The sequence below is a fragment of the Equus przewalskii genome, chromosome 3, assembly GCF_037783145.1.
Source record: "Equus przewalskii isolate Varuska chromosome 3, EquPr2, whole genome shotgun sequence".
Taxonomy (NCBI): Eukaryota; Metazoa; Chordata; class Mammalia; order Perissodactyla; family Equidae; genus Equus; species Equus przewalskii.
In genome coordinates this window covers 117,325,600-117,351,217 of record NC_091833.1, presented here as the reverse complement: position 1 = coordinate 117,351,217, position 25,618 = coordinate 117,325,600, and the positions used below count along the sequence as shown (strand labels likewise).

The window sequence follows — 25,618 nt, the reverse complement described above, 5'->3', positions numbered from 1 at the left end:
TAAATCTAGATTAGGTTCAGACGGTGGGATTATGCCACCTGCTGCATGGAGTCGCATGTGTTTGGACCTTTGCTTAAGCTGGGTGCTTAAGCTTAATTTGAGAGGGGGCAGAAGAGCGACATTTGGTGCTATTTTTTAAAGTGACATTTGGTCAAATGGTAAAAGCTCCCCTGAGCACCCACAGGCAATGTCTGCATGCTTTGCAGAGTGAATCCTAACTCCCTCCTGCCCCAATTAAAAAGGGAATTTAATTAGCCTGCGGTGGAGGCTGACTCCCGGGGCATGGATGGGGCAGCTCCAGTGGACCAGAGCCCAGGTGCTGTGTTCGGGGCCCAGAGCTCCTGCGTCAGCTCCTCTCCCATGCTCACTCGCTCCGTGTCACCGTCCTGATGTTTGGTTTGATTTTTAAGTACTAAACAGTTTGGTGTTGCCTAACCTGCCAATTGCGTATAACTTTACAGGCTGTTTTTAGAAATCTACAAAACTGGCTTCCCCCAGGTCAGTGTAGAAATCTTGTGATGGGAACCTTCACTGGAAACCCGTCTTCAGGCTGTTTCTCTCAAACAAGTTACATTTTGCTCTTTTGGGTTTCGATGTTCAAATTGTTAGGAGGGCTTAATTTTTGCCCCAACCCCTTACCTGACACTTCATCTCTTTTCTTTTGATTACTTCTCCAGCCTAAAATGGCTGTATTTTGTTTGATGTTGATGTGCACATGGGTGCTCATGTGAATTAATGCATGGTTTTGCATTGGCTGCCATGGTTTTCAATGGTTTTCTCCTTGGGGGAGACCAGGTGTTGTGGACCCAAATTTAGGCTTAATGTCAAGACTACTAATATGTGCCCTTAGGGTTCTAGAGCAAACTTCTTTTCAAGTGTTAACACAGAACATCATACTGCTGAACATGTTCTCAGCTTGCTTTGGTCACTCTCTCTGTGATTGGGGTCCAAGGCCCCGGGACTGAGTCTGGTTTTGTCATGGATGGATGTCCATCCATGAGAAGGAGCTAAACACTGCCCTGAGATTGAGTCTTCGTTTTGTACTGTGAGCTGCATCCAGCCTTGAAGTAGAGTATACCTTCAGTTTTCTTATTCTTGGTTAAAAATCCCTAGAGTCGAATATAGTGGCAGTGTCTGTGAATGGCACTGCCTATTTCGAGGTCCCTCTTTGAGGTCTGGGCAGTTGCCCTTTAACCCTGTCTCTCCTGCCCCGCCCACCAGACCTGCCACAGGAGCCCACTCCCGGAGATGACAGTGATGCCGCCACCTTCAAGCCGACTCTCCCCGACCTGTCCCCTGATGAGCCTTCAGAAGCGCTTGGCTTCCCAGCATTGGAGGAGGAGGAGGAGGGGCTTTGTGAAGCCCATGGGCCTCCAAGCCCTACCAGGTCCCCCACAGTGGCCGGCCCCGAGCCAGCCCCAGTCCAGGTGGCTGAAGAGGCTGCCTCCCCGGCTGCCGAAGAGGGGGCTGCTGTGGACCCTGGCAGCGATGGGTCTCCAGGCAAGTCCCCATCCAAAAAGAAGAAGAAATTCCGCACCCCCTCCTTCCTGAAGAAGAGCAAGAAGAGGAGCGACTCCTGAAGGCCTGTCCTGCACAAACTGACGCCACCAGACTGTCCCTGATTGTGTCTTGTGTTCTGTCTTCTTGTGTAATGGAATGCAAAAAGCCCATCCCTCCACATCGCTCGAGCTCCCCTCACGGCGTGACCAAATCCCCACGTAGACTGGTGCTAACCTCGTGTGTGCACACAGTGGCCCTCCTGCCCGGCCCACTTTCGGGCCCTCAGCTTCAGATTCTGGGGGAGACTTGCTCTCCGTGTCCACCTCTGCATCCTGCCCTGCCGGGACCAGCACCTTGGCTCATCTCAGTCTCCTCCTTGGTGGCATGCTCTCCCCTGGGGTGTTAAGTCATGGTCCTGGCTGGACGGTCTGAGGCCCTGCTGGCTCTGGCCTTGACCTCTCTTGCTCTCCTTCCTGTTGTGAAGTAACCCATACTCTGTCTCTGCTAGGCTTCCCTTCACCCCAAGGTCTCAGGTGACTGAAGCAGACTTGTAGCTTCCTGCCGGCATTATCTACTCAGTGATCTCTTTGTTCATACACACAAAGCCTCAGTCCTGTGAAAACACTCGTGTGCCTGCCAACAGCCCAGGGCATCATGGCAGCCTCTGAGAGGTGGGTTTTGGCTGAGCCGGAAACCCCAATAGCCAATGGGCCTGTTTATACCCAACGCAACCTATGCATGGTCTAAAAGCTCACCCCGTGGCCAAAAACAGATTGAGGGGCTCACAGTTTCTTACTGGAGTCTCTAGATTCCTGTCATAGGGAAGGTACATCAGGAGGGGGAAGAGTCCTTTCTAGAATTTTATTTCAGCAGGCTTGCAATTCACTCCACATTTTTGACTGGCAACATGAACGGGCCACTTCACTTTCTGCTTTAGTTTTCCGTCTGGGGCCTGCTGCAGAGCGCTGCTCACCTATTTTGGGGCTTTTGGAACTGAGAAGGGATTTAACCTACTCTTTAACTCAGCCAGAAAGATACCCTAGTTTCGATAAAAGGTAGCTCAAAGTAGAAGTCGGCCCTGGTGGTCCCCACCTGACATCTCCCACCAGTCACTTTTTGGGGCCGTAACTTGCTGTCCTTGTTTGACACTATTGTGAATTCTCACTTAACTCAGATCCCTGGAAAATAGCGTGAAGCTGCTTAGTGGGAACTAGTGGATGGCCAGGTGGACTCCTCGAGGGTGACCCATTTCAGGAGCTGCCCAGTGTCAGCCTAACTAGGTGTAGGCAAGTCTGTTTGCTCCCAAGACAGGCCCCCCTGGGGAGGAGGGTGCCCTTGATGGACCCAGTGCCAGACCTGTGCTCGGGTCCCCCAAATGCGACACCCAAGCAGGACCTGAGGCTGGCTGCATGCCAATGCCCACTGCTTTGAGCTTCCTGGCGAGCAAGCTGCTTTTCTTGTCTTGTTTTGTTGCCAAGGCGATGTCCCCGTTCTCCAGCGTCACCCTCTTCTTCGGTTAACGTGGACTCCCCCTTTGATCGCTTCCTTTTACCCAACATACGCAGTGACTTTAATTTCACTTTTGTAGTTTATTTTAACTCTTTGTATTACAACATGAAGTTTAGTGGCATATACGACACAGGCTTGGGAGGACAGGTCCTACGTCCTTTCTTCACTGTAACATGTTTTACTCACAAATAAAATTCTTTAAGCAGTTACCTTATCTAAATCTGGGAAGCAGTTTTACATTTTATTTTTTTCTTTGTTCCTTTAAAATAGGACTTCCAGAAGTTCATCTCATGTTCCAAAAAAAGATCCCCAAGTGTTTATTTCTTGATTAAACACTGTCGCTTTGGACTGGGGAGAGCTGCCTGCTTCAGTGCCAGCTTGCTTCTCCACTGGGACAGAAGGTGGTGGCCACGGGCCTGCTGGGCAGGGCCCACAGAGCACCAGAAAGCTGTCCTGACACTCCTGTGTCCCCAGTCTGAGCAGACCCCAAAGTCTCAGCCTCGCTGCAGCTGAGCAGACAGGTAGAGGCGGGCTTTGTGATAGGGAGGGCCCAGCAGAGGGGCCCCTCCCCCGCAGTGTGCCGGGGTGCAGGGCACACCTCAGGCTTGGAGGGTCCTGCATCTGGCTTCCCACCCTCACCATCGTGCAGAAGGGACACTGAGGTTTGTGGGGAGCCTTGTACTCTTCTTGTCAATGGAGCTCTAGAAGCCATTCAGCTCAAGCTGCTGCTTCTGGTGCCTAGGGGTCTCCCAGGGTGGTGAGTGATGAGGCAGAGCTGTGTACTGGAGAAAGGCACTTGGTATAAAATAGCTGCTATATTCTGTCATTCAGAGGCTTGACTGATCTCCTGTGTCGCTGCGTAAAAAGCAGGCAGAAAGCTTGGAAGGTTTTGGAGTCACTGACCTTGCTCCACAGGGCTGCCCAGGTCCACACCAGGGAGTGGGAGAGGAGTGTCTTGGGTCCCCTGGGGCTGTAGGCCCTGGGCCTTCCTGGGCTGGGCCCCAGGGGAAAGGGAGGGGTCAAGGGGGCAGTGGGGAGTGGTCCTGGCCCTAGGCCTCCCACTTCCTGCCTCAGCTCCCCCAGGCTGGGGCAGGGCCAGTTCAGCTACTCGGCCTTCACTGTCTGTGCTGGAGGCCTCAGGTTCCGCAGGAGGAGGAAGGGGAGCAGGAAGAGCCCTGAGCACACGGTGTAGCAGACCCTGGCCCCGGCCAGCCAGTACACTGTGGAGAGACAGCATGAGTGGGGACAGAGGCCCACTGCGTGTCCACCCTGCCCTTGCCCGCCTCTTGGCCCCAGGACAGCAGGACTGAGCTGTGGGGTTAAGTGGCTGGAACCAAGCAGGCAGGAGCAGACACAGGCAGCTGAGGGAGGCCAGGAGGGGCTGTGTGGCCTCCAGCATGGGCTGGCAGCCCCCGGGCCTGGCCTGGCCTCTCCAGGGCACACAGCATGCCCTGAGTGCTGTCCCACGGCCCTCACCTGAGGCAGCCACCATGGGCCCTGCCGCCCTAGCCAGGGCACCCAGGCTCCGCAGTGTGCCCATGACTGTGCCCTTCTGCCTGGGTGAGCCTGTAGGGGAGAGAGGGAGAGGCCATCAGGTGCCCACCAGCCTCCTCCCACCCAGGGTGGCCTCAGTCAAGAGAACAGCCTCTCACCATAGCCAGCGACCACGGAGGACAGGCAGGGCACCACGACAGCAGCGGCTGGTAGGAGACATCAGGGAGGTGCCCGTCAGCCCAGAGGAGAGGCCAGTGGGGTTGTGACCTAGAAGGATTCCCGGTCCCCAGCCCCCCGTTGCCCCGCCTCTAGCCTGGCCGGGCCCACTCACCGAAGGAGTAGAGCAGCAGCCCCAAGCCCAGCACAGGCAGCGTGTGCCCCCAGCCGATGAGGAGGAAGGCGGGCACGAGCAGCAGGATGGCCTAGGAGTAGCATGGCAGACTTCAGGACCCATTCCTGCAGAGCTCAGGACACCACCTGTCCCCCTACCCCTGGGGAAGTCCTGTACCCGCTTCACAGCTGCAATTTCCCTGCCAGGGCTGATCCGCCGGGCGTAGGCGCCCTGGATGGTGGCCATGGTGAGACCGATGAAGAAAAACATCTTCCCCTGCTGCAGGCTAGGAGGGGGGAGCTGTTAGCGTCCCAGCCCTGCAGGCTGGCTGACCACCCCTGTTGTGACATGCCGAGCCAGGCAGCCCGGGTGACAGCCTGTTTGTCACCCATCCTCCGGGTGAGCCACCGGCTGCCCCAGGTTCCTTGGCTGGGCCTTGGGACATGGGCCAGCACGAGAGTCAGCCCAGAAGCAGGGGGGTCAGCATGGGGAGATGGCAGGGTGTCCCCAGGCAGGGTCCTTCCAAGGGCCCCACACTCCCACCTGCTGAACTGGAAGCGCTGGTGTGCGAGGAAGCTCAATGTGTACTCCAGGCCCGAGAACAGGAAGAGGTAGAGGAAGTAGACCAGGCCCAAGCGGCGCAGACTGCCAAGCCCTGGGGAGCAGCAGGGAAGGGGCTGTAAGGGGTCCACAGCCCCGACAGCAGCTGGGGGAACCCCAGGCAGCCCGAGGGAGCAACAGACCCACCCTCATGAGGAGGGCGGCTCCTTACTGTCTGCAGTGGGTGGGTCCTGGCCATGGGCCACAGCCGAGAAGTGGAGCAGGGCCAGGGGGTTGAGCAGGTCGGCAGCAGCTTGGAATCCCAGGGTGATGGAGGATGCCTAGGGTGGGGGCAGAACTGGCAAAGCCTGCCAGGAGGATGGGGGCATCCCCAGGCCTGGCAGCCTGGGGACAGGCATGACTGAACCTGCTCAGCCCCTGAACCTTGCAGGGCCCCAGCCAACTTGGCCTCTAGTCCACCTGCAAGGCTTTAGAGGCGGTGGGGGGGAGTCTAGGGACCGCAGGGGTCCCAGGAGGTACTGTGGTCCCAAGAGCCTCTGGACACCAGCAGAAGACAGCCTGGCCTCCCCTGGCATCTGGGACTCGTATACACAACAAGCATCCCTACAGACCCATGGAACATAGCCCCCAACTTCTGGACCTGTCAGTAATTTCTTTCTGGGTCCCACCTTACCCGCTTCTCTGGGGGCAGCGTCTCTGGCAGGAAGCAGAAGATGAACAGCAGGTCAGAGACTGCGAAGAGCAGGGCAAGCCAAGGTGCCATCTCCAGGGGCAGGGAGGCGCCAAGCATGGGGCCCAGTGTGAAGCCCAGTGAGAAGGCCACCCCGATGACTGCCTGGGGAGAAAGCCGCCTGAGCTAGGCAGGGAGACCCAGGCCCAAGAGCCCCTGACCTCTCATTCCCCAGTGTGTACACTCACCATGCCTCGGTTGTGGGCAGGAGGTGAGCCCAGGTCAGCGACGATGGCCGTGGAGAGGCTGACATTCCCCTTGCTGATGCCTCCAATCACTCTGGAGGCCAGGAAGGCCGCGAAGCTCTTGGAGGCAGCCCACACGGCATACGAGGCGGCCAGACCAGCCTGCCTCAGGGCAGGGGCCAAGGGGCAGGCATGGTCACTTGAGGCCAGAAGGGGCCCAGGGGGTGGCCAGCAAACCCAGGCAACACCCCCGGGACCCTGCCCTGTTCTGGAGCATTCAAGGACCACTCATCTTCCCAGTGTCCCCATAAGTGGCAGGAGCAGCTCTGGAGCAGCCTGGCTTAGCCACAGGAGTCACTGCCCCTTCATGCACCACCCCCAGGAGGCAACGAGGGCCCGTGAGGCACCATGAAGGGCCCACAGCCGCCCCTTTTCTCCCCAGAGGGCTGCCGGGTGGGTGGGAGGAGGCTGTATGCTCCTACACCATGGGCACCCCTACCAGGGACAGCAGCATCACTGGGCGCCTCCCCAGGCAGTCAGACACTGCCCCTGCAAGTGGCGCTGAGACGAACTGCAGGAAGGAGAAGACTGAGCCAATCAGACCTGAAAGACACAGAGGTCATGGTCACTACCCCTTAGTTCCCAGGGTCTGATCACACTGAGATGGACCTCATGGAGAGTGGACACTCCACTGGGAGAGTGGGCAGACTGCCTGGGAGCAAAAAGGCATGGACAAGGACCTGGGATTGGCAGGAGCCCAGGGAGTGAAGAGGGAAGGGTCCAGGAAGATAGGACCCTAGTGGGCCCCCAGTGTGGGGCTCAGGGCCATACCTCCGAACAGGACACTGTTGTACCTCTTCTCTGCTGGCATCCCGATGGCTGCAGCAAACCAGTCCACCCCTCGCTGCCATGAGCCATAGAGGGGGTCCTGGGGAACAAGGAAGCATGACAAAGGCTGGGGGAGTCCCTGACAGGACTGGAGCAGTGGACAGCCATCGCAGGGGTGAGGGGTCATCAGGACATGGGGGAGGGCTCACGTGGGCACGGCTGTGGCTCTCCAGCAGCCCAGGCAGCAGGGGCAGCAACAGAGTGAAGGCCAGGAGGTCCAGCAGGAGGCCGAGGAAGATCACAGTGACCACGCGGGGCTCCGACGCTGGCTGCTGGCGGATGGGTGGGCGCGGGGTGCAGCTGCCGCCGGATCCCCAGCCCATGATGGGGCCGCTCTGATCTTGCCTGGCCGAGGGGTGGCAGGTCTGCAAGAGGGCACCTCTGGGTACCCGAGCCTCAGGCGCCTACCCAACCACGGGGGAAACCGAGTTCCCCAGTTCCCGCCATGCCCCAACCCACTAACAGCCAGCGAGCACCCTAAAGGGAGTGCCTGCCCCGCCTTGCTGAGGGGTGCCCATTACCCAACCCAGGGGGTCCTTCTGTGCGCCCTTCCCCCGACTCCGGGCAGCAGGAAACTCAGGCTGCGGGGGTTGCGCAAAGAAACCACAGCCACCGAAGCCAACCGTCCCAAGGGGTCGGGGTGGGAGCATCGCAGCCTTGGACACCACCCCGGCCCACCCCACGCAGTTGCCCACGTCCTCGTACGGAGCGGACGGGGAAACTGAAGCCCAAGTGGAGGGCGGTACCTGGGCGGCTCCGGGCGGGTGCAGGAGTCCCTGCGCGCTGGAGAACAGGACCCCCGCCCGTGCCCGGCTCGCCTCCGGGGCGGGAACGCAACGCGCACCCTGGATGCGGGAGCACCCCCGCCCGGGACCGCGAGCCCCGCCCTGCACCTGCCGCGGCCGCGCGCTCGGGACGGACAGACGGACGGAAGGACGGACGGACACAGAAGACACAGCCACGCGGGCTGCCGGGTTCAGAGCCTGGCGGGTGCGTCGGTCACGCCCGGCCTCGCCCTCGCCCCGCCCCGGAAGTGGGCGGACCGCCGGCGCTTCCTTTTCCGGCCAGCTTGGTCTTGGGCCGGCAGTTGGGCGAGGTCGGTCGCGCCGCCGTATCTCCCACCGTCCGCGCGCGCTGCCCCTGGGACCCTGGCTGCTGCGGCGTCGGCGTGACGCTATGCGGGGCGGCGGCGCCCCTGCCGAGTTTGAGCGGATCCAGAGGGGCTGCGGGCCCCGACCCCCAGGCCGCGAGGCTCCAGGCCTGGCCCGGGCCGGGGTCCAGCAGCAGCGTCCTGGCGGGTCTTGGGGCCCAGGTCCCCTTGCACAGGGCCCACACGCGGGGGGTGGGGGGTCTGCTGCCATCCGTCCCGCAGTTGCTGAGCCCTGGTCCTGGCGGGGGTGGATTCAGAGCCGAACGTGCCTTACAGGCCAGTCTCATTTGCCCGCCAACCTGTACCCAGCGGGGATGACTCTAAGGACCCCGGAGCTTTGGGTCCTCCACCCCCAACCCCACCGTATGGTGGGGTCCAGCCCCGACCGGACCCTCCTTCCGCACTCCGGTCCTGCCAACTTGGGTGTCTCCGACACAGCCTATCACCCACAAATATACCAGCAGCCCCAGGCGTAGGGCTGGCAGCACGACCGCTGTGCATGGGTCCCACGGGTTTGAGCTCATACGCTTGTACCTCAGTTGGACTGTTTCTTCTGCGTCTGGGGCTGAGCCTGAAATTTCTGGGCAGCCGAGTGAGGAGGAAGGAGGGATGTGAAATCAGGGGAGCAGAAACCACTGAAAGCCACAGGATTGAGCTGGCAGCACGTCTGCCTCTCCCCTGTCCTTGTGGCCTGGAATCACCTGGAGGAGGAGCCGGTGCTCTTGGTGGGGGGCCACTCGCAGCTGTTGCAGGCTGGAGAAAGAGCCTCCAGGGCTGCTGGAGGAACTCTGGACGCCAACACCTGACGTGCACCCTTGCCCTTCACTCCCACTTCCTTCCATCTTCTAAACATTCAAGCGACTCTGTGGCCCACCCTAACTGGAAACAAATGGGTAAGGGAATTCTTGGAAATGAAGTTCAGCTTCCAAGTTGACATGATGAAGCACCACCGTCCAGCCCTTGTCAATCTGGCACTTACACCCCTCTTTAATCTATACTAAATTTCCAAATAAAGATAAAAGCAGTCACACTCATGCCTAACATAAGCAATTATTCTACCTACAACCCAAAAGAAGACCCGTAGCTCTTTCCCAAAAAGGACACAATGTCCCTTTATCCTTGTTTGGGTGATGTTCACTCTGCCAGCTGAGCCAGTTCCCCCTTTAGTGGTCTGTAACTTACACACTTGAGATGTAAGTTACGGACGTTACCTCTTCTTACATTACATGGTAGTGGAGGGGAGGCGGGAAGAAATGGAGTTGGATGATACATATGCAATTGTACTCATATGGAAATACTCACAATGGTCCTTTTTTCTGCATCTGGCCAGGTGGCCAGAGCTGGGTTTCATAACCACCTTCTTCCACAACCCATTCTCTATTCTTCCCTTTGTAAGGAGCAGGAGGCAGGGCTGCAATGAGCCATCTACATCCATACTGACCTTTCCAAGAATTATGTCTGGAGTGGGGCTGGGGAGAGGCCCAGGGTGGGCAGAGAGGGGTATGTTCAGACGACACATGGTCCATAAAACTGGGGCTTTATGAGCTTGTTGCTGGCACATTTCAACCTCGGCACCTGACTTCGTCCCACTTTCCTGGAACAGCTGGGCGAGTGTCCAGAGTCAGGGGCTTGGTGAATTAATGTAGCAACTGCGTGACAGAGAGCATTTACATGGGGATGAAATCTTGACGCTGTCTGACATTAACCATAGGCCCGGCCTACACAGTGACAAGGTGAAGCCAACCTGGTTGGTGAATGTGACAACTGCCAGGCCTTCTGGATTTGTGGAGCCATGCACCCGGCAAGAATCTGGTTCAGCGCAGCTGCTTCCGTCCACCCTTTCATTCCGCAAACCCAAGACTGCTCTTGGCAATGTTGGCTTGAGCTCAGCTCGCCACCAGGGGGCGCTCTGGCCCTGTCTGCATTCTGAGCTCCAACATGTTGAAACTCCTAAAACCCCACCAACCTACTCTTCCCACTGCCCTGCTGGGGGAGCCAGAAGTGGGATACTTGTCACTCTCTTCCTTACCTCCCCCACATCCAGTCTGGCTAATCCCTGGTCTCGCCATGGTCACTGCTGTGGCTGTGTGACCTCAGGGACAGGCTTCTTAACACATGTTCCACGACCTTGCAGGGCTGTTCAGTGTGACCACATGCTGTGTGACACTGGCCTCGTGCCACCCCAGCCTGCTGGCTCTGAAGGGCAAGACCTTGGCACTGTGTCCTATAGTCACCTGGGGAGTGAAGACCCCAGTGCCTCATCCTGCAAGACTGAGGTGGGGGAAGGGACGGGGGACCTTCCCACCTCAGCACTCCCTCAGGGAGGCAGCGGCAGCTTCAGGGATGGCTCTGTGCAAGGAAGTAGCCCTGTGCCAGGCTGTGCAGTTCAATGGGGGCCACAAAGGCGGGCAGGAGGGCTCCTTCACTACCTGCAGCCCACAGCCTCTCTGGGGTTCAGCAAACCACACACTACCCTTGCTCCTCCATCCTTAAGAAGCCTTCTGGTTAGTGCAGAGAGGATGAAAAGCCAGCACTTTGTTGTTTAACTTACAAGCTTGGGACCTTAACCATGGCCTCTGCATCTTCCAACTTACTCTGGCTCAAAACTTTGAAGACTGCCCCCTGGGCCAGTGCAGACAGGGCCCAACCTCCTCCCAGCTTCCCCAGCAGCCCGCCCTCCAGAACCAAGGCCGGCACCCTAAAGCAGCAAGCCAAGACCGAATGAGGACAGTGCCCCGTGCGGCTGTCAGGGTGCTGGGATTATGGGCAAGTTCTTTCTTCTCTCATTTCTGAGCTGTCTGCAACCTTGTTTCATTTATAATTGAAACTGTAATTTACATAACGTCATTTAACACTCCGAATTCTATACACGCAGGGAAATGTCCTTGGTTGACCAAAAACAGCACTGGCCAGGATTTCCTAAGTCCCAAATCTTGTGATTGACTGAGCTTTGTCTGGACTGGAGGAAACGCTTCTAGTTATTAGCAGATGCTCTCAGGAGGCCGCTCCCAAGTACAAAAGCGCATTTCATCAGGAGAGGTGTTTTAACAGAAACTGAAGGAGAGCAAACACCACATCACTCTGCCACAACGGCACCCTTGACCACTTCCACAGACAGCATCTCCTTGCCTAACGGATAAAACTATTTATTTTTTGAACTTTTTCCTCTTCAGAGCCTTCCATTCACCCTCCTGGGTAGCCAGGCTGTTAAAAAGCTGCTTCACTTTTCGCTTTCTTTCCGCATCCCTTCAAAAAAAAAAGCCCATTTTTGGATTAGTCTTTGGAGGACATCTTGCCTTTTTCGTATCTGACCCAACAGCAGTTCAGAACCCCCTTAGGCCTCCAACTGCGATGTCGAATGCAGATGGAGGAAAAGCAGGGGAACGAACCTGCCTGGCCCAGCCCTCAGCCCCAGCTGAGCCTGTGAGCGCCAGGCATCTGGGCAGGGGAGGGACCAGCGCCCTCCCCCAGCACTGCCCAAGAGGGGCCCAGGGCCACCAGCTGGGAACGCAGCGTGAAGCTGTGGGCCCCCCACCACGGCACACCACGGGTTCGCTCACCGTTCCATGATCTCTGAGAGCTGCATCCGAGCCAGGAACTGGTTGTCCTTGCGGATCTCCCGGACGGCCCCTTTAAATTCACGCTTGTGTTTGTGGATCAGTCTCTTCCTTTCCTGTTCCTCCTTACTGCTTCCCTGTTTTCTTCCAAACTCGAGGCTACAAGAGGAAAGCCAGCGTCGAGGAGGTGAGTCTAGTCTGCCCCGTCTCTCAGCCAGAGCCGTCTGCTCTGGGTGGGGCTTCTCCCCGAGGCCTCGAGTCAAGGCTGGCCTCCCCCTCATCAACTTGGGGCTGAGCCCACAGCCCTGATCTCCCTGGGCGCTTGCTGGAGCTGGGGGAGGGCAGGGGAGCCTGCTGGACTCACACTTTGACCAGCCGGGGGGTGAACAGTTTCAGAGGCACTGGCTTGCTCTTCTCACAGATCAGCGGCTGACAGTGATGCTTCTGGTTTTCCATTTCTGTCAATATGCTTTGACACAGCTCCTGAAACAAGAAAACAGCTGACACTGTGATGGGCCTGCCCACCATGTGGCCTCATGAGCTCCTCCAACAGGCTCTGTGGCCTCCGGGAGGAAGGGGGACAGAAAGCATCGCAGCCTCATCACAGGGAGACCTTGCCTCCTTCAGACCCTCCTGCTGTCACTGCCCGTTGGGCCCTTCGCCTCATCTGCAAGATACAGGGGTGTGGGTGCAAAGAAGCCGTGCTCACAGATGTGGCCCAGCTATAGTGGGAGCTTCCATCTTCCTGCTGATGTGAAAGGGGACAGGTCACTTCCTTCCTCACGCTGCCCAGCCTGGCAGTGCTACAGACCCACTGAGACTGATCTTGGAAGTAAGGACAGTCACTGCTTCTAGCATTTAGCAAACATAACGGCATCTTCTTTCCCAAGGAAACTGTGCTGGGCACTAGGGACCCCCTTCTACGGACACATGGGAGAGGCCTTCCCTTGCACCCTGGGGAGTCAGGTGCAGAGGCAGCGAACGGGAACCCACATGATGAGGCACCGAGCAGTCTTTGTGACTTGACCTTACTTTCATTACAATCGAACCAGACAGTTAAGGTACTTTCATCATGGCCTTGGCTTCCAAGAGTTGGCTGGGGCTTCTGAGGAACTTTCTAGAAGGTAGCCCACTGATGCTGGTTCCATGCCTCTCCCCTTGCACAGGTGTGTCCTGGAACTCAGGCTTCCTGCACCATGGGCACAGCCACCCCTAACCCCCTGTCCAGACATTTAACTCCGAGGGCCAAACGCCCAGTCTCCATGGGGACTACACACAAGGCATGACCAGCTCAGTTCACCCCAGGTCTGTGAACCCCATCACTGCCCCTTGGCCAGCCCAAATCCCACAGGACCAGACAGCCACTCTGTCCTTTAAAAGGTAAGCCACAGCCACGTCTACAGTAAGTGGATGGAGGTAGAGGTAGGTGTTGATGCCTCAGCCTCATCAACCTTCTACAAGATGACGTGACTCAGTGTGGACAACAGCTGGTCTGCCCTGGCTCTGGGGACACTCCCAGGAAGGACAGCCGAGTTGCTGTCCTCACAGGGCCAATGTCCTAGTGGGGTAGAGATAAGACAGTGGTCATGCCATGGAGAAGAGGCAGGGGAAGTGCCAAGCAGTGGGTGCCACTTTCTCCCAGGTGGCCTTGCTTCCTGAAGGAAGCAAGGGGACAAGCCACATGGCTCTGAGGAGAGGCAGAGGAAAGGGCAAGTGTGACAACCCCATATGAGGAGGTGAGAGCATGTTAAGGGGGAGGGCCAGGTCGCCCTGGCCTCATGCACTGCAGCCTTGACTCTGCCTTCTGTCATCATGGGACTAGACACCACTGGGGGAATGACTTCCCCTCTAAGAGAATCCCAGGGCTGGTGTGGAATGACTTCAGGGTCAGGAGACCGGAGACCAAGTGAGAGAAGACGGGGGCGGGCCATGCGCGGGAAGTAGGAATCAGAGTGAAATTCAAGCAGAACTCAAAGATCTGCTGACGGACCGGACGGCCTTAAAGACGGTCATTTAGACGCACACATGGGAGTTTCCATGTCAAACCGAGGGCGTCCTTCACGGCTTCTTGTCGCCTTGTACAGGACAGTGGGACCGTCCTCAGAAAACTTGTGTGGCCCAGGAGGAATGTGGAGCCCGGAGCCACTGTCTAGGTCCTGGTGGGCAGCAGGAAGGCTGACAGGAGCATGGAACAATGTAACAGTTCTCGGACAAAATTCTAGATCCAGGCTCAGTCCAGCAGCACAGTTACCTGTGCTTAGTTTTCTCGCTCTAATTTTGTTTCCCATTGTAAAGATGGTGTCCTTACTTCCTCGGGCTGCAACCCCAATGACAAAATGTCCGCTAAGCTGCTCCCCTCTCATGCAAACGGCCAGGCCAGGGCAGAGGACCCTGTAGCCAGGAAGCCTCACCTGGAGCTCTCGGGGGTGACTGCAGTCTGCCAGGTGCTCCGTCAGGAGGGCTCTGAGGGGCCTCGTGATGTCGTGGAAGGACGGCAGTACGCCATACATGAGCACACAGCGCTTCACCAGAGCCAGACACACGGCCAGGCAGGACAATCTGCAAGGGGGCAACATCCAGCTTCAGGGCAGAGGCAAGGAAGGGAAGGGAAGCAGCTCGCTCTCTTTCAGTTACTGACAAAGTCAACAATCTTAAAAAAATTAAAATCCCCAACACACGACTCTGAAAACCCGCCATAGGCCATGGTAGCTTGAGGTTAAATATATGCCCACCGGCAATGTCAGCAGCAGCTGTCGGTTCAGGGTGTTAGGCGTTAAAGAAAACACCATCACATTTCCTGAATAGGAAAAACATTAGGGAAATGCAACACCAACCTGAGGCTCCATTTTAGTTTCTAAACTACTATTTGCAAAATCAAGCAGTTATATGCTGAAAATAGTACACATTCTGGGAAAGTTGTATTTCTTTCCTGGCCATCAGGACTTGAATAAACATTTCTCTAAAGAAGATATACAAACGGTGAAAAAGCACATGAAAAGAGCTGAAAAGCAGTAGTCATTAGGGAACTGCAAGCCAAAACCACAATGATTTATCGCCTCACACCCATGACGACGACTGCTACCCAAACGACAGGAAACAGCAAGTGCTGGCGAGGCTGAGGGGAAACTGGAACCCTGTCCATTGCTGGTGGGAATGTAAAACGGTATAGCCCCTGTGGGAAACAGTGTGCAGGCTCCTCAAAAAATTAAAAATAGAACTGCCATGGGATGCAGCAATTCCACTTCTGGGCAACTACCCAAAGAACTGAAAGCAGGGTCTCGAAGAGACATTTATTTACAGCAGCCTTCCACAGCCACAGTGGGGAAGCAGCCCAAGTGTCCGCCGACGGACGAACAGATTACCAAAACGTGATGTATACACACAATGGAAGGAAGGAAATTCCAACACATGCTACAGCATGGATGAACCTTGAGGACATTTATGCTAAGTAGATAAGCCAGTCACAAAAGGACAAATACTGTATGATTCCACTTATATGAGGTCCCTAGAGTAGTCAAATCCAGAGACAGGAAGCAGAATGGTGGGTACCTGTGGCCGGAGGAAGGGAAGATGGGGAATTGTTGTTTAATGGGGGCACAGTTTCAATTTTACAAAATGCAGAGTCATGGGGATGGATGGTGGTGATGGCTGCACAACAACCTGAGTGTTAACAATACCAATGAGTTGTACATGTAAAAACGGTTAAGACAGTAAACTTCCTATGTATTTTAACACAATTAGAAAATTAAAAAAAATTCAAATAATCCATAATTTAAAAAATCAGAGAGCCAGCCCTGATGGCCTAGTGGTTACATTTCTCACGCCCTGCTTCAGCTGCCTGGGTTCAGTTCCCAGGCGCAGAATCGTACAACTCCTCTGTCAGTAGCCATGCTGTAGCGGTGGCTCACAAAGGAGAATTAGAAGGACCTACAACTGGAATATACAACTATGTACATATCATCCCCTTTGGGGAGAAAGAAAAAAAAAAAGAGAGGAAGACTCGCAACAGATGTTAACTCAGGGCGAATCCTTCTCAGCAACAAAACAAAACAAAAACAGAGAATAGCAGGGCTTAAAACAAAAGCCCCAGCCCTCCCCATTCTCCTCCTCCTCCTATGGACTGAATGCTTATGACTACAGAACTCCTATGCTGAATCTAACCCCTGGAGGCAATTAAATCTTCCAATCCATGAACATGGGATGTGTTTCCATTTATTTCTGTCTTCTGTGATTTCTTTCAGCAATGTTTTGTAGTTTTCAGTGTACAAGTCTTGCACTTCCCTGGTTAATTCCTAAGTAGTTAATTCTTTTTCATGGTATTGTCATTGGAATTGTTTTTGTAATTTCCTTTTGGGACTGTTCATTGTATACAGAAATGCAACTGATTTCTGGGTGTTGACTTTGTATCCTGCTACTTTGCTGAATTCATTAGCTCTAACAGCTATCATATCATCTGCAAACAGAGGTAACACTGGTGCACCCTCGAGGTGCTGGGCCGGGTCCTGGGTGGTGCCCGGCTCAAGCACAGGTGCCCCCTCCCAGGAACCCCAGGCCCTGCACATACCTGGTGTGGTTGGCCTCTGTCTTGGTCTGGGCTTTCAGTCCACTCGCCCAATGAAGCGACAGGCTTTTCCTCTGCCATGTGGCCATGTCCTCTTCATCAGAAACCAAGAGCAACTCCGAGTTCTTCCCAAAGGCTCTGAAAGGGTGCACCAGAGTGTAACCTAATTCCAGGTGGGACGGGACAGAGACGTCTCTGAGTGTTACTGGACTCACAGGGCAGGCTCTACAGGGCAAAGCCTTTAGAAAGTTCACTTTTAACAAACATACACTGGTTTTTATGTGCAGAGATAGGGTGACAGCTTTGGCAAGGGTGCTTGGCCATGTTCAAAACCAGACCACGTCCCTGCCCTCGTGGGGAGACAGGCAGTCAACCATACCCTAAGACACAAAAGAACTAGACTGAGTATCAGAAGGAAACAATGGACAAAAGAGAAGCAGAGGAGGGCGAGAGGGTCAGACGGGAGTGCTGGGTGGGTGGGGGCAGTTGCAGAATTAACCAGGTCAGAGAAAGCCTGTCCCAGAGGTGAACGCCAGCGAAGGCCTGAGAGGTGTGCAGGTCTTAACCCTGACACCACCCGGAAGAGTGAAGGAGGCAGAGGGGCAGCCTGCAGGGGAAGGGCACGAGGACCTGGTACGGTCCAGGCACAGCAAAGTGGGCAGTGGCCAAGCAAAGGGAGAGGGGCGAGCAAGCGAACAGTAGGCCCACCCCTTCCCCAAGGCCAGTGTCCAGTGCACACTGTGGCCCTTCACGCTGAACTGCAATCATCTTCCGATGGGGTCCCCCGGGGCTAGACCGTGCCTCCCCAGGGCCCACGACACCTGGCACGCAGGGGCACGCAGCGTGGGGTCTGTGCAGCCAGGGAGCAGGAGCTACACGCAGGCAAGTTTCATTATGAGGTTATGAGGGGAAAGTAAAAGGGCAGGTGACAGTTAGCAAACTCATCTGGAGGGAGTGCCGGACACGCCAAAGCACATTCGGAAATAACGCTGCCCCAGCGGGCATTCCCGGCGCCCAGCACCACAGACGGGCCGGAGTAGGAGATCTGGGCCTTGCCCTTGAGATGCGACCTACGATCAGGCCAGGAAAGCGGTCCTATACACACGAGAGCGCGAGGGGACAAAGGCCAAGCAACTCCCGGACAATCCCGAAAGGGAAGCAAGTGCGAGGAAGCATCTGGATGCGGCCGGCATCACGGGGAGCTGCTCGGAGGAACGGAGGGGAGCTGAGGTGAGGACAAGAACTTAGAAGATCAACAGATGCTAAAATTCCTTCTCATCAGAATGTTGCTTTTGACTATCTTTCCTTCCAAAACTCGGGACGCTGTAGAAACCACACAGAGCACGGCTGCGCCAGAAATAAAACGGGAGCCCCGAGGGAGTTCAAATGTTCTTGTGGCCACATTCAAAAAAGTAAAGAGAAAAAGATAAATCTTAATGACTTTATTTAACCCGAAATAAAAAAACGTTATTTTGACACATAATCAATATAGGGAACTGAGATATTTCACACATTTTTGGTGGTCTTTGCTGTCTGGGGTACACTGTACATTTGGGGTGCGTCTCAGTTCAGACTCCCCACATGTGGCTACTGGCTACCAAGTTGGACACATAAAGTAGGATCCTGACTTTTTCAAAATGTGTGTCCACAGATCCCATCCTTGCAGAGGAAAAAAGGATGCTACTCTGGGTGGTAGGACTTCAGATGGTTTTGTCTTCTTTCTACTTTTCCATATTCCAAACATTCTATAATGAGTATGAATTACTTTTAAAAATCTTTAAAAAAAATCCCGAAGTATAATATATTTGAGAAAGCTCCCTCAAATCAACTCACCTTGGTTTTGTTTGTTTGGAGTTGCTATGTAAAGAATCCCAAGAAGAAAATTAATAAGCTCAGGTATGAACCTCTGAGACAGAGACACGTAGTCCAGGAACACGCAGCACACAAACAGACCCTTCACGACGTCCTGGAGACACCGGACCGGGCACTGGCGAAGGAACACGGTGCAGTTACTGGTCGGCAACAACGTTCTGGAACACTGCGCAGGGCAGACAACCTGGCTTCCCAGGTGAGCCGTGTGCCCCGGAGCTTCGCCTGCACGAATCAAGTGAGATTCAATCCAGCCAAGAGCTTTGTTGCTCATAAGGCTCCACTTTTCACACAATTACTGTGGTAAGGCGCCCCATGAAAGGCCTGATCAAGCAGAGAGGAACTATTTGAAGTTTTTTAAGCCAAAGAGAATCAGAACCCCATAGCAGATTTGATGCCTTCACCACCAACTTGAAAGGCTGTTTTCTGGGGTCACACCCTCCAGAAGCTCGTCTGGGGCTGCTGAAGCTGCGAGCTGGGGCCGTTTCCGATCTCAGAGCTCCTGACTCGTCTTCACAGACCCCTTTGGATGAGCTTTTCTTACGCCTGATCCCCAGTGGTCAGTCTCCAGGACCCTTGTTCAGCCACGCGCCTGCTCAACAAAGCCCCGAGATGCTGGCTCTGAGGGAGTGGGCCTGACCCACACAGGTGGAAGCAAGGACCCACCTTAGTGAGGAGCTGGCTCATGCACACCAGTGCCGGGGTCACAACAGGGTGCCAGAAGTCAGAGGTTGGAAACAACATCCCAGCAATCTTCAAATAAATGAGCTGGAAAGAAAAGTGTTACCGCACAAGTTAAAGGCAGTGAAACGAAGTTCAAAATACTGCTCTTACGGAGGGCCCAGGAGCAAAACCGGTTTTGAAACTGCTGGTGAACTGCAGGCAAGGGTCTACAGATGCCATGCGGTCCCTCTGTCACCTTGTGGCCAGGCAGCACCTCCCCTCACCGCCTCCCTGTTCACTCGAGCACACCCGTTCCCTCGCACACACCACACATGGCCAGGCTCTTCTGGAAGGCACGTTTCTCTGGTGGACAGGGAAGCAGAAGCAGGATGAGCCTGCACTGCCCTGTGAGCCTAGGAGGGTTTTCGACCCTGTCCCGAGCCAGCCGTCCTGGAGCTTCACGCTCACAAGGCTGGGGCAGAGGTCATTTGCCAACTGGGTGCTCACTGCCCTTTGCCTCGGCTCAGGAGGAAGCAGCCAGTTCTCAGGGTCTGACACCATTCGTTCTGCTCTGAACCACCAGGTCAGAAAGAAAACCTCTCCTTTCCCTTTCAACTTTATGAAGCATGCTGGGAAGAATGGCAAGCATTCCGAGTTTCCCCATCTCCCGTGCCTGTCTCTACGTCATGTCCTGACATGATGGAGATGAGGCAGAGCTGCTCTCAGAGTGGCCACAGCAGCTGTCACCAGAAGAATCCCATTCTCGTCTTGGCTGGAGGTAACTTCTAGCACCTTAGGTTAGAAAATTTATCTTCCCGTCCAATAAGACATAATGCATTTTTCTACACTAGAAGCTGGAACCAAGGCTCCATCACCTGGGATGGGCACAGAGGCAGCAACTTTCTGGACCAAAGAAAATTGTCAGAAACTCGCCCGCAGTACAGCAGAGCGGCCAAGCGCCCACTTGGTCATCAGCTTCTAATGCTGCTTCCTGCCGGCTCAGCCATCCCGGGTGGGCTCCTCGAGCCAACCTCCTCACCGTGTGGCGAGTTCACCGCACAGACACCTTGCAGGGCCGTGGCGAGGGTCAGCTGAAGTCTCCTGCACTGCCTCTGTGAATATTCTAAACACGTCCCTTTCCTTTCTACCCACAGCTTTTCGAAAATACTTATTTACCTCGAAACATCTCACAAACTGCCTTAGCAAAACAAAGAGTTGAAGTTTTCACAACAGCTAATGATAAGACAGAAGCTTCCGGTGCTGTCTGTCAGCTGGCATTCGAGGGACACCTTAGCAGCAGCCTGTGAGAGGAGCCCTTTTCCCGGCTGGAGCTGGTTTCGAAAGCCAGGAGCTCATTTTGGTTCAGCTGTGAGGAGGGGCCCCTCTTGTTAGCGATGGAGAGAAGTCTCTGGAACAGCCTTTCCTGTGGCAGGAGGGAAACCCTTCTCTTGCCTGCAACGGCAAATATGACAGTGGATGGTGACAGTGGCCTTGGGAAAACAAAGGCAGGAGGAGAGTGTGCCAGAGCCGAGATGCTGCAATTTTAACAGGAGTCGGAGAGCACCAATTGAGAGGAGGGGAGGAGGGTGGCTGAGCTGTCTCTGGAAGGATCTGAGCCGCTGGGGGGTGGGGGGAGCCCTTCTCCAAACCCCGCTCTTCCTCCTCAGTGGAGTTTCACGCCCCCATCTGCTCTTCATGTGACAAACGGACCACAAAGCTCCAGAATTCTGTTCTGGCTTCTCAATAGGCCCTGGTTCTGAGCAACGGCCAATCTTGAAGGCATTATTTCTTGGAAACTGTGTGGGTCTAATTTCCTATCAGGCAGTAAGGCAGGTACAATGAGACTGATAACATGTCAAACTGGGTGGGTGGGGGCGGGGGTGTAATGTCACGGCCACCTGGTGGTCCTGGGCCAGCCTTGGAGATGGGTGCCTGCGCACTGCCCAGCCTGCCATATCCCTGAGGAAGCAGGGAGCCTGCTGTCTCCGAGACACGAAGCTGCCTCGACTACATCCTCCCATGATGACGTCTAAAAACATAAATGTGGCTGTTTTGTCTGGATGACTAATGGCCAGCTGTTACTGTTGTCCCACAGTATCTGCGGGGGACTGGTTCAGGACCTCCCGTAGATACCAAAATCCTCGAGGTTCAAGTTCCTTCTAGAAAATGGGGTAGTATTTACACATAGCCTACACACATCCTCCCATGCACTTTAAATCATCTCTAGATTATTTGTAATACCTAATACAATGCAAATGCTAAGAGAATAGTTGTTATACTGTATTGTTTAGGGAATAATGATAAGGAAGAAAAGTCTGTATGTACACGTTCGGTACAGATGCAACGATAACAGGCCTTCTGCTCCTTGACGGGGGTGCACCAGCGCATGCGCAACTGTGGATATGGAAGGCCACTGCACTTTTAGGGGACTACCCACAGGCCACCCTGACACGAGGCACCGAAAAGCCTGGATGACAGACCAGAGGAGGAAGGTGTCCCCGCACCGTGGCTCTGGAGGACCTGCGGAACGTCCTGTCTCGCCCTGAGGCACCAAGTCCTCCAAGGCGCCCAGAACCAGATCACTCTGATCCATGTGAATTCAGATGTCAGGCACAGCCCAGGGGACCCCATTTCCTCCTTTCTGCTCTCAGAAGGGGCCCCTGTATTAACCACAGAACTATCGGGAGGGTCTTCCACAAGAGCTGTCGACCCCCCCAGTTTGGGACTCCAAGGAAGACAAGAGCCGAGAGCAGAGGTGAAACAAGGGCCCACTGGCTCCCAGGCACCCCACCCCACACCTCACTTCGCCAGCAACAGACCATCAGTTTGAGCTAAGGGATAGTGGTGGTGGTGACAGCCACCGTTTATGGACAGCTGCATCCAGGCAGCGACAGGACCACATTATGTGTATTAACTCATGAACTCTCACGTCGGGCCTGCAGGCATTATGGTAACCATCATCCCCACTTGCAGAAGGGGAAAAAGGCCAGAACACAGCTCAGACGAAGGAACTGGGATTGAGGCCCGGGCAGCCTGGCTGTGCCCCCGGCCACACAGCTTCCCCACTAACACTCCACAGCAGCAACAGGCTCCCGGGAGGCAGAGACGGAGTCTCCTCGGCCCACGGCTCTAGGAGCTCACCAGTCACTGGTTAAACAGGGATAGGTCTGAGCAGGGCATTGGGTTGAGGCTCACAACAGAACTAACATCACAGCGATGGTTCATGGATACTGGCTCAGATCCTATTTTCGGGAGTCTATTAAAACCATAAACATAAATCTCATATTTTTAAGTTTCTGTTAGTCATTGTCAATTCATTTCAACACAAAGACTAGAAAATGGAATAGACTGAGCAAGTATTTCTTCAAAGTTACTCAAGTTGACAATACAGCACACGACTGTCATGAAACTTAGACACCGCAGAGCGGTTCAAACGTCCCAGCGAATGATCAGACATTGAGACTGAGAGAGACCAGCCCCACCTTCCTAAGGCCTGGGTCCTCAGGAAAAGACACTCCTTCTGCTTGCCTTGAAATCTTTGCCATTAAGACTAAACACAGCCCCATTCATACGGAATCAAACCAGAATTTCTTCTTTTATGAAACACGTTTTAGTTAACTGTTACTGGATAAACAATCCTTCCAGGTCTGTTCCGTCCAGATCACTCTCTAGCTCTAGGGCACGGCCACGCCCTCCCACCTCTCCAAGTCGTGTGCACTGTACTCGATCATCGGCCCTTCTGGGGGCTGTAGGCGAATGCCTGGACTACACCAAGCCCCCGCTTCTTACCACATCTAACCCTGGAAATGCAGCCCGGCCTTTCGTCTCAATCATTCCTTCCATCTCGTGCATGGCATCTCGGAGGACAAATTTTATGGAGTCACTTGCAGATTCAGGAAACATCTGGCAAAGATTATATAACTGCCTGTCAATCAGAAACATAAGTCAGGGGAGAATGACTTTAGATAACAAAAACATAGGAAAAAACTCCAAAACCTCCCACATTCACCATTTCCTACAAAGTCACCTGCTGACTGAGGAAGTCAGAAGTGGAAACCCTTGGACGAATCCACTTTTTCTGTTTTTCTCTGGCTGGCCTTCTTGGTGATCCAGATAATTTTTCCGATGGTTTTTTATAACCACCGTGGTTTTCTTATAACAATCTATAGTAGCCCCTTATTTATGGGTTTGCATTTGCAATTTCAGTTAACCTTGGTCAACCGCAGTCCAAAAACAGTGAATAGAAAAATCCAAGAAATAAACAATTCATAAATTTTAAATTGAGTGCTGCTGTCAACAGCGTGATGAAATTTCACGCCATCTTGCTCCAGCCAGCTCAGTCCCACCCGGGATGTGAATCATTCCTTTGTTGGAGCCCCAACCATCGACACAGTCCACTTCTGACATCCAACCAATCGACATCGTCATGGCTTGACGATCCTCCTTCTAACATATCGTCAGAAGGTCAATAGCAGCCTAACGCTACGTCACAACGCCTGTCCTTCCACTCACTTCTTCTCATCACACAGGCACTGTATCATCTCACATCATCACAGGAAAAAAGGCGAGTACAGGGCAATGAGATATTTTGAGAGAGAGAAACCACATTCACTTTACTTTCGTTACAGTGTATTGTTGCAATTGTTCTATTTCATTATTAGTTACTGTTCTTGACCTCTCACTGTGCCTAAGTTATAAATTAACCTTATCACAGTATGCGTGTACAGAAAGAAACATAACACACAGGATCTGGTGTTGTCCGTGGTTTCAGATGCCCACCAGGGGTCTTGAAACACATCCCCGCAGATAAGGGGGCTAACTGTAGACGTTTGGACATTTCCTAAAAGTCTGGTGGGAACTCTTCGGCAGTGCTGGCCGTTGAAGGGGCTCTATTTGTAACAACGGGAGCTCCTTCTACGAGCCAGACACGCCAACAGTTCTAAGGTGCTTCACATGTGAACTCGCCGAGTCCTCACAAGCTCTGCTGGGATGGCAGAAGCTGGCATGCAGGGGGGCGGTGCACGGCAGGCGGCCGGCCCCAGAGCGGCACCACCAGGCTACACGCTCTCACTAACCCTCCCGACCCCCCTCCCTCCAGCCAACACGGGGCCAGCAGCCACTAGGGAGGGCTCTGCTCTCACTGGGGCTCTGGTGCAGCGAGGTAAAACCCGCCTCAGCCATCCCTGGACAGGGCAGGGACAGGCGGACAAGAGGGACTTGCCTCCAAACAGGAGCCCCATCGGGGTTCCACTGAGGCATGGACCTGGGGGGCCAGGTTCCTGGGGTGACAATGGGACACTGTCTACCCCATGTTCCAAACCCCTCTCGGCCCACCCAAGCAGAGTTTGACATTTTGTTGGTGAATGAAACAGGAAATTAGCCACCAAATACTATCAACAAGTCCACAAGTATGCAAGTGTCTTAACGTCAATTTGTAGTTAAAAACATGTCCCATCTCTAGGGTGATCCCATTTAGAGTGGGATGTCATCGTTGAAGTCACCAGTGGGTGTATGCTGTGAGGCCCATTTACAAGGACCTCCTTAGTAACTCTGAGATGTATTTTAAGACTCTAAATAGGATAAAAAAACTCGGCCCCACATTCCAGATAACCCACTATTTTTACTTACACAACCAATTTATCAATCACTCTGAGGTCTGGTGGATCATTTGTAGCCAAATCTCCAACGTATTCCAACAGGAAGCCGAACAGTTTCTGCAGGAACACGGATTGGGAAGAGAGCTCAGAGCCGACCCCCAGAACAAAACCACAGGCGTACACGCCCATCACCTCCACTCTGGCTCAAACCGGGGAGAGGGAGGGCCTCACGGCCATGGACAGAGCGCCCTACATAACGCAAAGAATGCTGCTGAACACAAGGAGGAGGAGAGGAAAGAAGAGCCCGGGTCTCAGGCGTGCGCATCTACAGAATGGTGGACGACACCTAAGTCTTCAAACAAAACCAAGAACGCACCTGGCACAGCGCTTTGTTCAGTAAATATGCAGCATTTTTGAAAGAGGAAAAGGCACGTTTGTAGTTACCCATTTCTCTGAAAGGCCGGCTCTGCCACTTGCTGGCCATGTGAGGGAAACTCCCCTGGGCCTCAGCTTCCTCACCTGTGAAGTAAGGGCTCCGTGCCTGCCTCCTCCTGGGCCTGCTGTGGCCTTGGAGGGGACGAATGTCAAGGGGTGGTTCTCTGCCTGCTCTGAACGCCCCTGGCATTTACCACGCTGCTGTAAGGGTCGGAGCGCACCGTTACCGTCAGCTTGAGGCAACTCCCACCCACAGACAGGGCTGGGCTGAGCTCCCATGACGCAGCGCGCTGCCTCCAGCGTACCTCTAACTTGGCCTTGTTGCCCACTGCGAGACTCGGATGGTTGCACTTCTGAATTCTTTCCACCACCAAAAGCTGCTCTTCTATCGATTTTCCTGATAATAAGGATTTCAGTTCCTCAAAGGATTCAGGAGCTACCGAAAATATAAAACACACTCTACACTTAACGTTTAAAACGAGAACTCCCCATATTACATATTAATTCTGATAACTGGATAGAATTTCTGATAACACAGAGGTAAAAACTAAGCATAATCTAAGTAATATTACTTCTTTTATACTTTTA

General features: G+C 54.3%; 3 protein-coding genes across 20 annotated transcripts in view; 1 reads left to right on the top strand and 2 right to left on the bottom strand.

The window, feature by feature from the left end:
* ADD1 (adducin 1) overlaps positions 1 to 3,223 on the top strand; it is an 85,052-nt gene extending 81,829 nt beyond the window's left edge. For all 16 annotated transcript variants that reach the window (XM_008532382.2, XM_070615186.1, XM_008532380.2 and 13 more), the window contains one exon: positions 1,222 to 3,223. In XM_008532382.2, coding sequence (XP_008530604.1) covers positions 1,222 to 1,580 — 359 coding nt within the window. In that variant the 3' untranslated portion in view covers positions 1,581 to 3,223. The remainder of the gene's footprint in view (positions 1 to 1,221) is intronic.
* Positions 3,070 to 11,324, bottom strand: MFSD10 (major facilitator superfamily domain containing 10). 2 transcript variants are annotated; one of them, XM_008532375.2, is made up of 13 exons: positions 7,945 to 11,324; positions 7,348 to 7,563; positions 7,142 to 7,238; positions 6,810 to 6,913; positions 6,314 to 6,472; positions 6,069 to 6,230; positions 5,607 to 5,715; positions 5,378 to 5,489; positions 5,012 to 5,120; positions 4,835 to 4,925; positions 4,662 to 4,709; positions 4,486 to 4,575; positions 3,070 to 4,229 (listed from the first exon to the last, which is right to left on the bottom strand). In XM_008532375.2, exons 1-13 carry the CDS (start codon positions 8,557 to 8,559, stop codon positions 4,114 to 4,116), a joined length of 2,028 nt encoding a protein of 675 aa, XP_008530597.2. In that variant the 5' UTR covers positions 8,560 to 11,324; the 3' UTR covers positions 3,070 to 4,113. The 2 variants fall into 2 exon arrangements, with proteins under 2 accessions (XP_008530597.2, XP_008530598.1); XM_008532376.2 differs by having other exon boundaries at positions 7,348 to 7,543; positions 7,945 to 9,028.
* Positions 11,325 to 11,473: 149 nt separating this feature from the next.
* NOP14 (NOP14 nucleolar protein) overlaps positions 11,474 to 25,618 on the bottom strand; it is a 27,620-nt gene continuing 13,475 nt past the window's right edge. For both annotated transcript variants that reach the window (XM_008532386.2, XM_008532388.2), the window contains 10 exons: positions 25,336 to 25,466; positions 24,627 to 24,712; positions 22,788 to 22,923; positions 19,002 to 19,103; positions 18,300 to 18,453; positions 16,470 to 16,629; positions 14,317 to 14,464; positions 12,270 to 12,388; positions 11,909 to 12,064; positions 11,474 to 11,594 (listed from right to left, as the gene is read on the bottom strand). In XM_008532386.2, the coding sequence (XP_008530608.2) occupies positions 11,495 to 11,594; positions 11,909 to 12,064; positions 12,270 to 12,388; positions 14,317 to 14,464; positions 16,470 to 16,629; positions 18,300 to 18,453; positions 19,002 to 19,103; positions 22,788 to 22,923; positions 24,627 to 24,712; positions 25,336 to 25,466 (1,292 nt within the window). In that variant the 3' untranslated portion in view covers positions 11,474 to 11,494. The remainder of the gene's footprint in view (positions 11,595 to 11,908; positions 12,065 to 12,269; positions 12,389 to 14,316; positions 14,465 to 16,469; positions 16,630 to 18,299; positions 18,454 to 19,001; positions 19,104 to 22,787; positions 22,924 to 24,626; positions 24,713 to 25,335; positions 25,467 to 25,618) is intronic.

Bases quoted from the DNA above. Each gene is read 5' to 3' on its own strand.
- MFSD10 (XM_008532375.2), bottom strand. From the start codon at position 8,559: ATGGCAGCAGACCCCCCACCCCCCGCGTGTGGGCCCTGTGCAAGGGGA. The intron at 5,716-6,068 runs GTAAGGTGGGAC...CCCCCACCCTAG, and splicing joins CGCTGCCCCCAGAGAAGCGG to GCATCCTCCATCACCCTGGG. The intron at 5,490-5,606 runs GTAAGGAGCCGC...GCTGCTCCCCAG, and splicing joins GGACCCACCCACTGCAGACA to GGCTTGGCAGTCTGCGCCGC.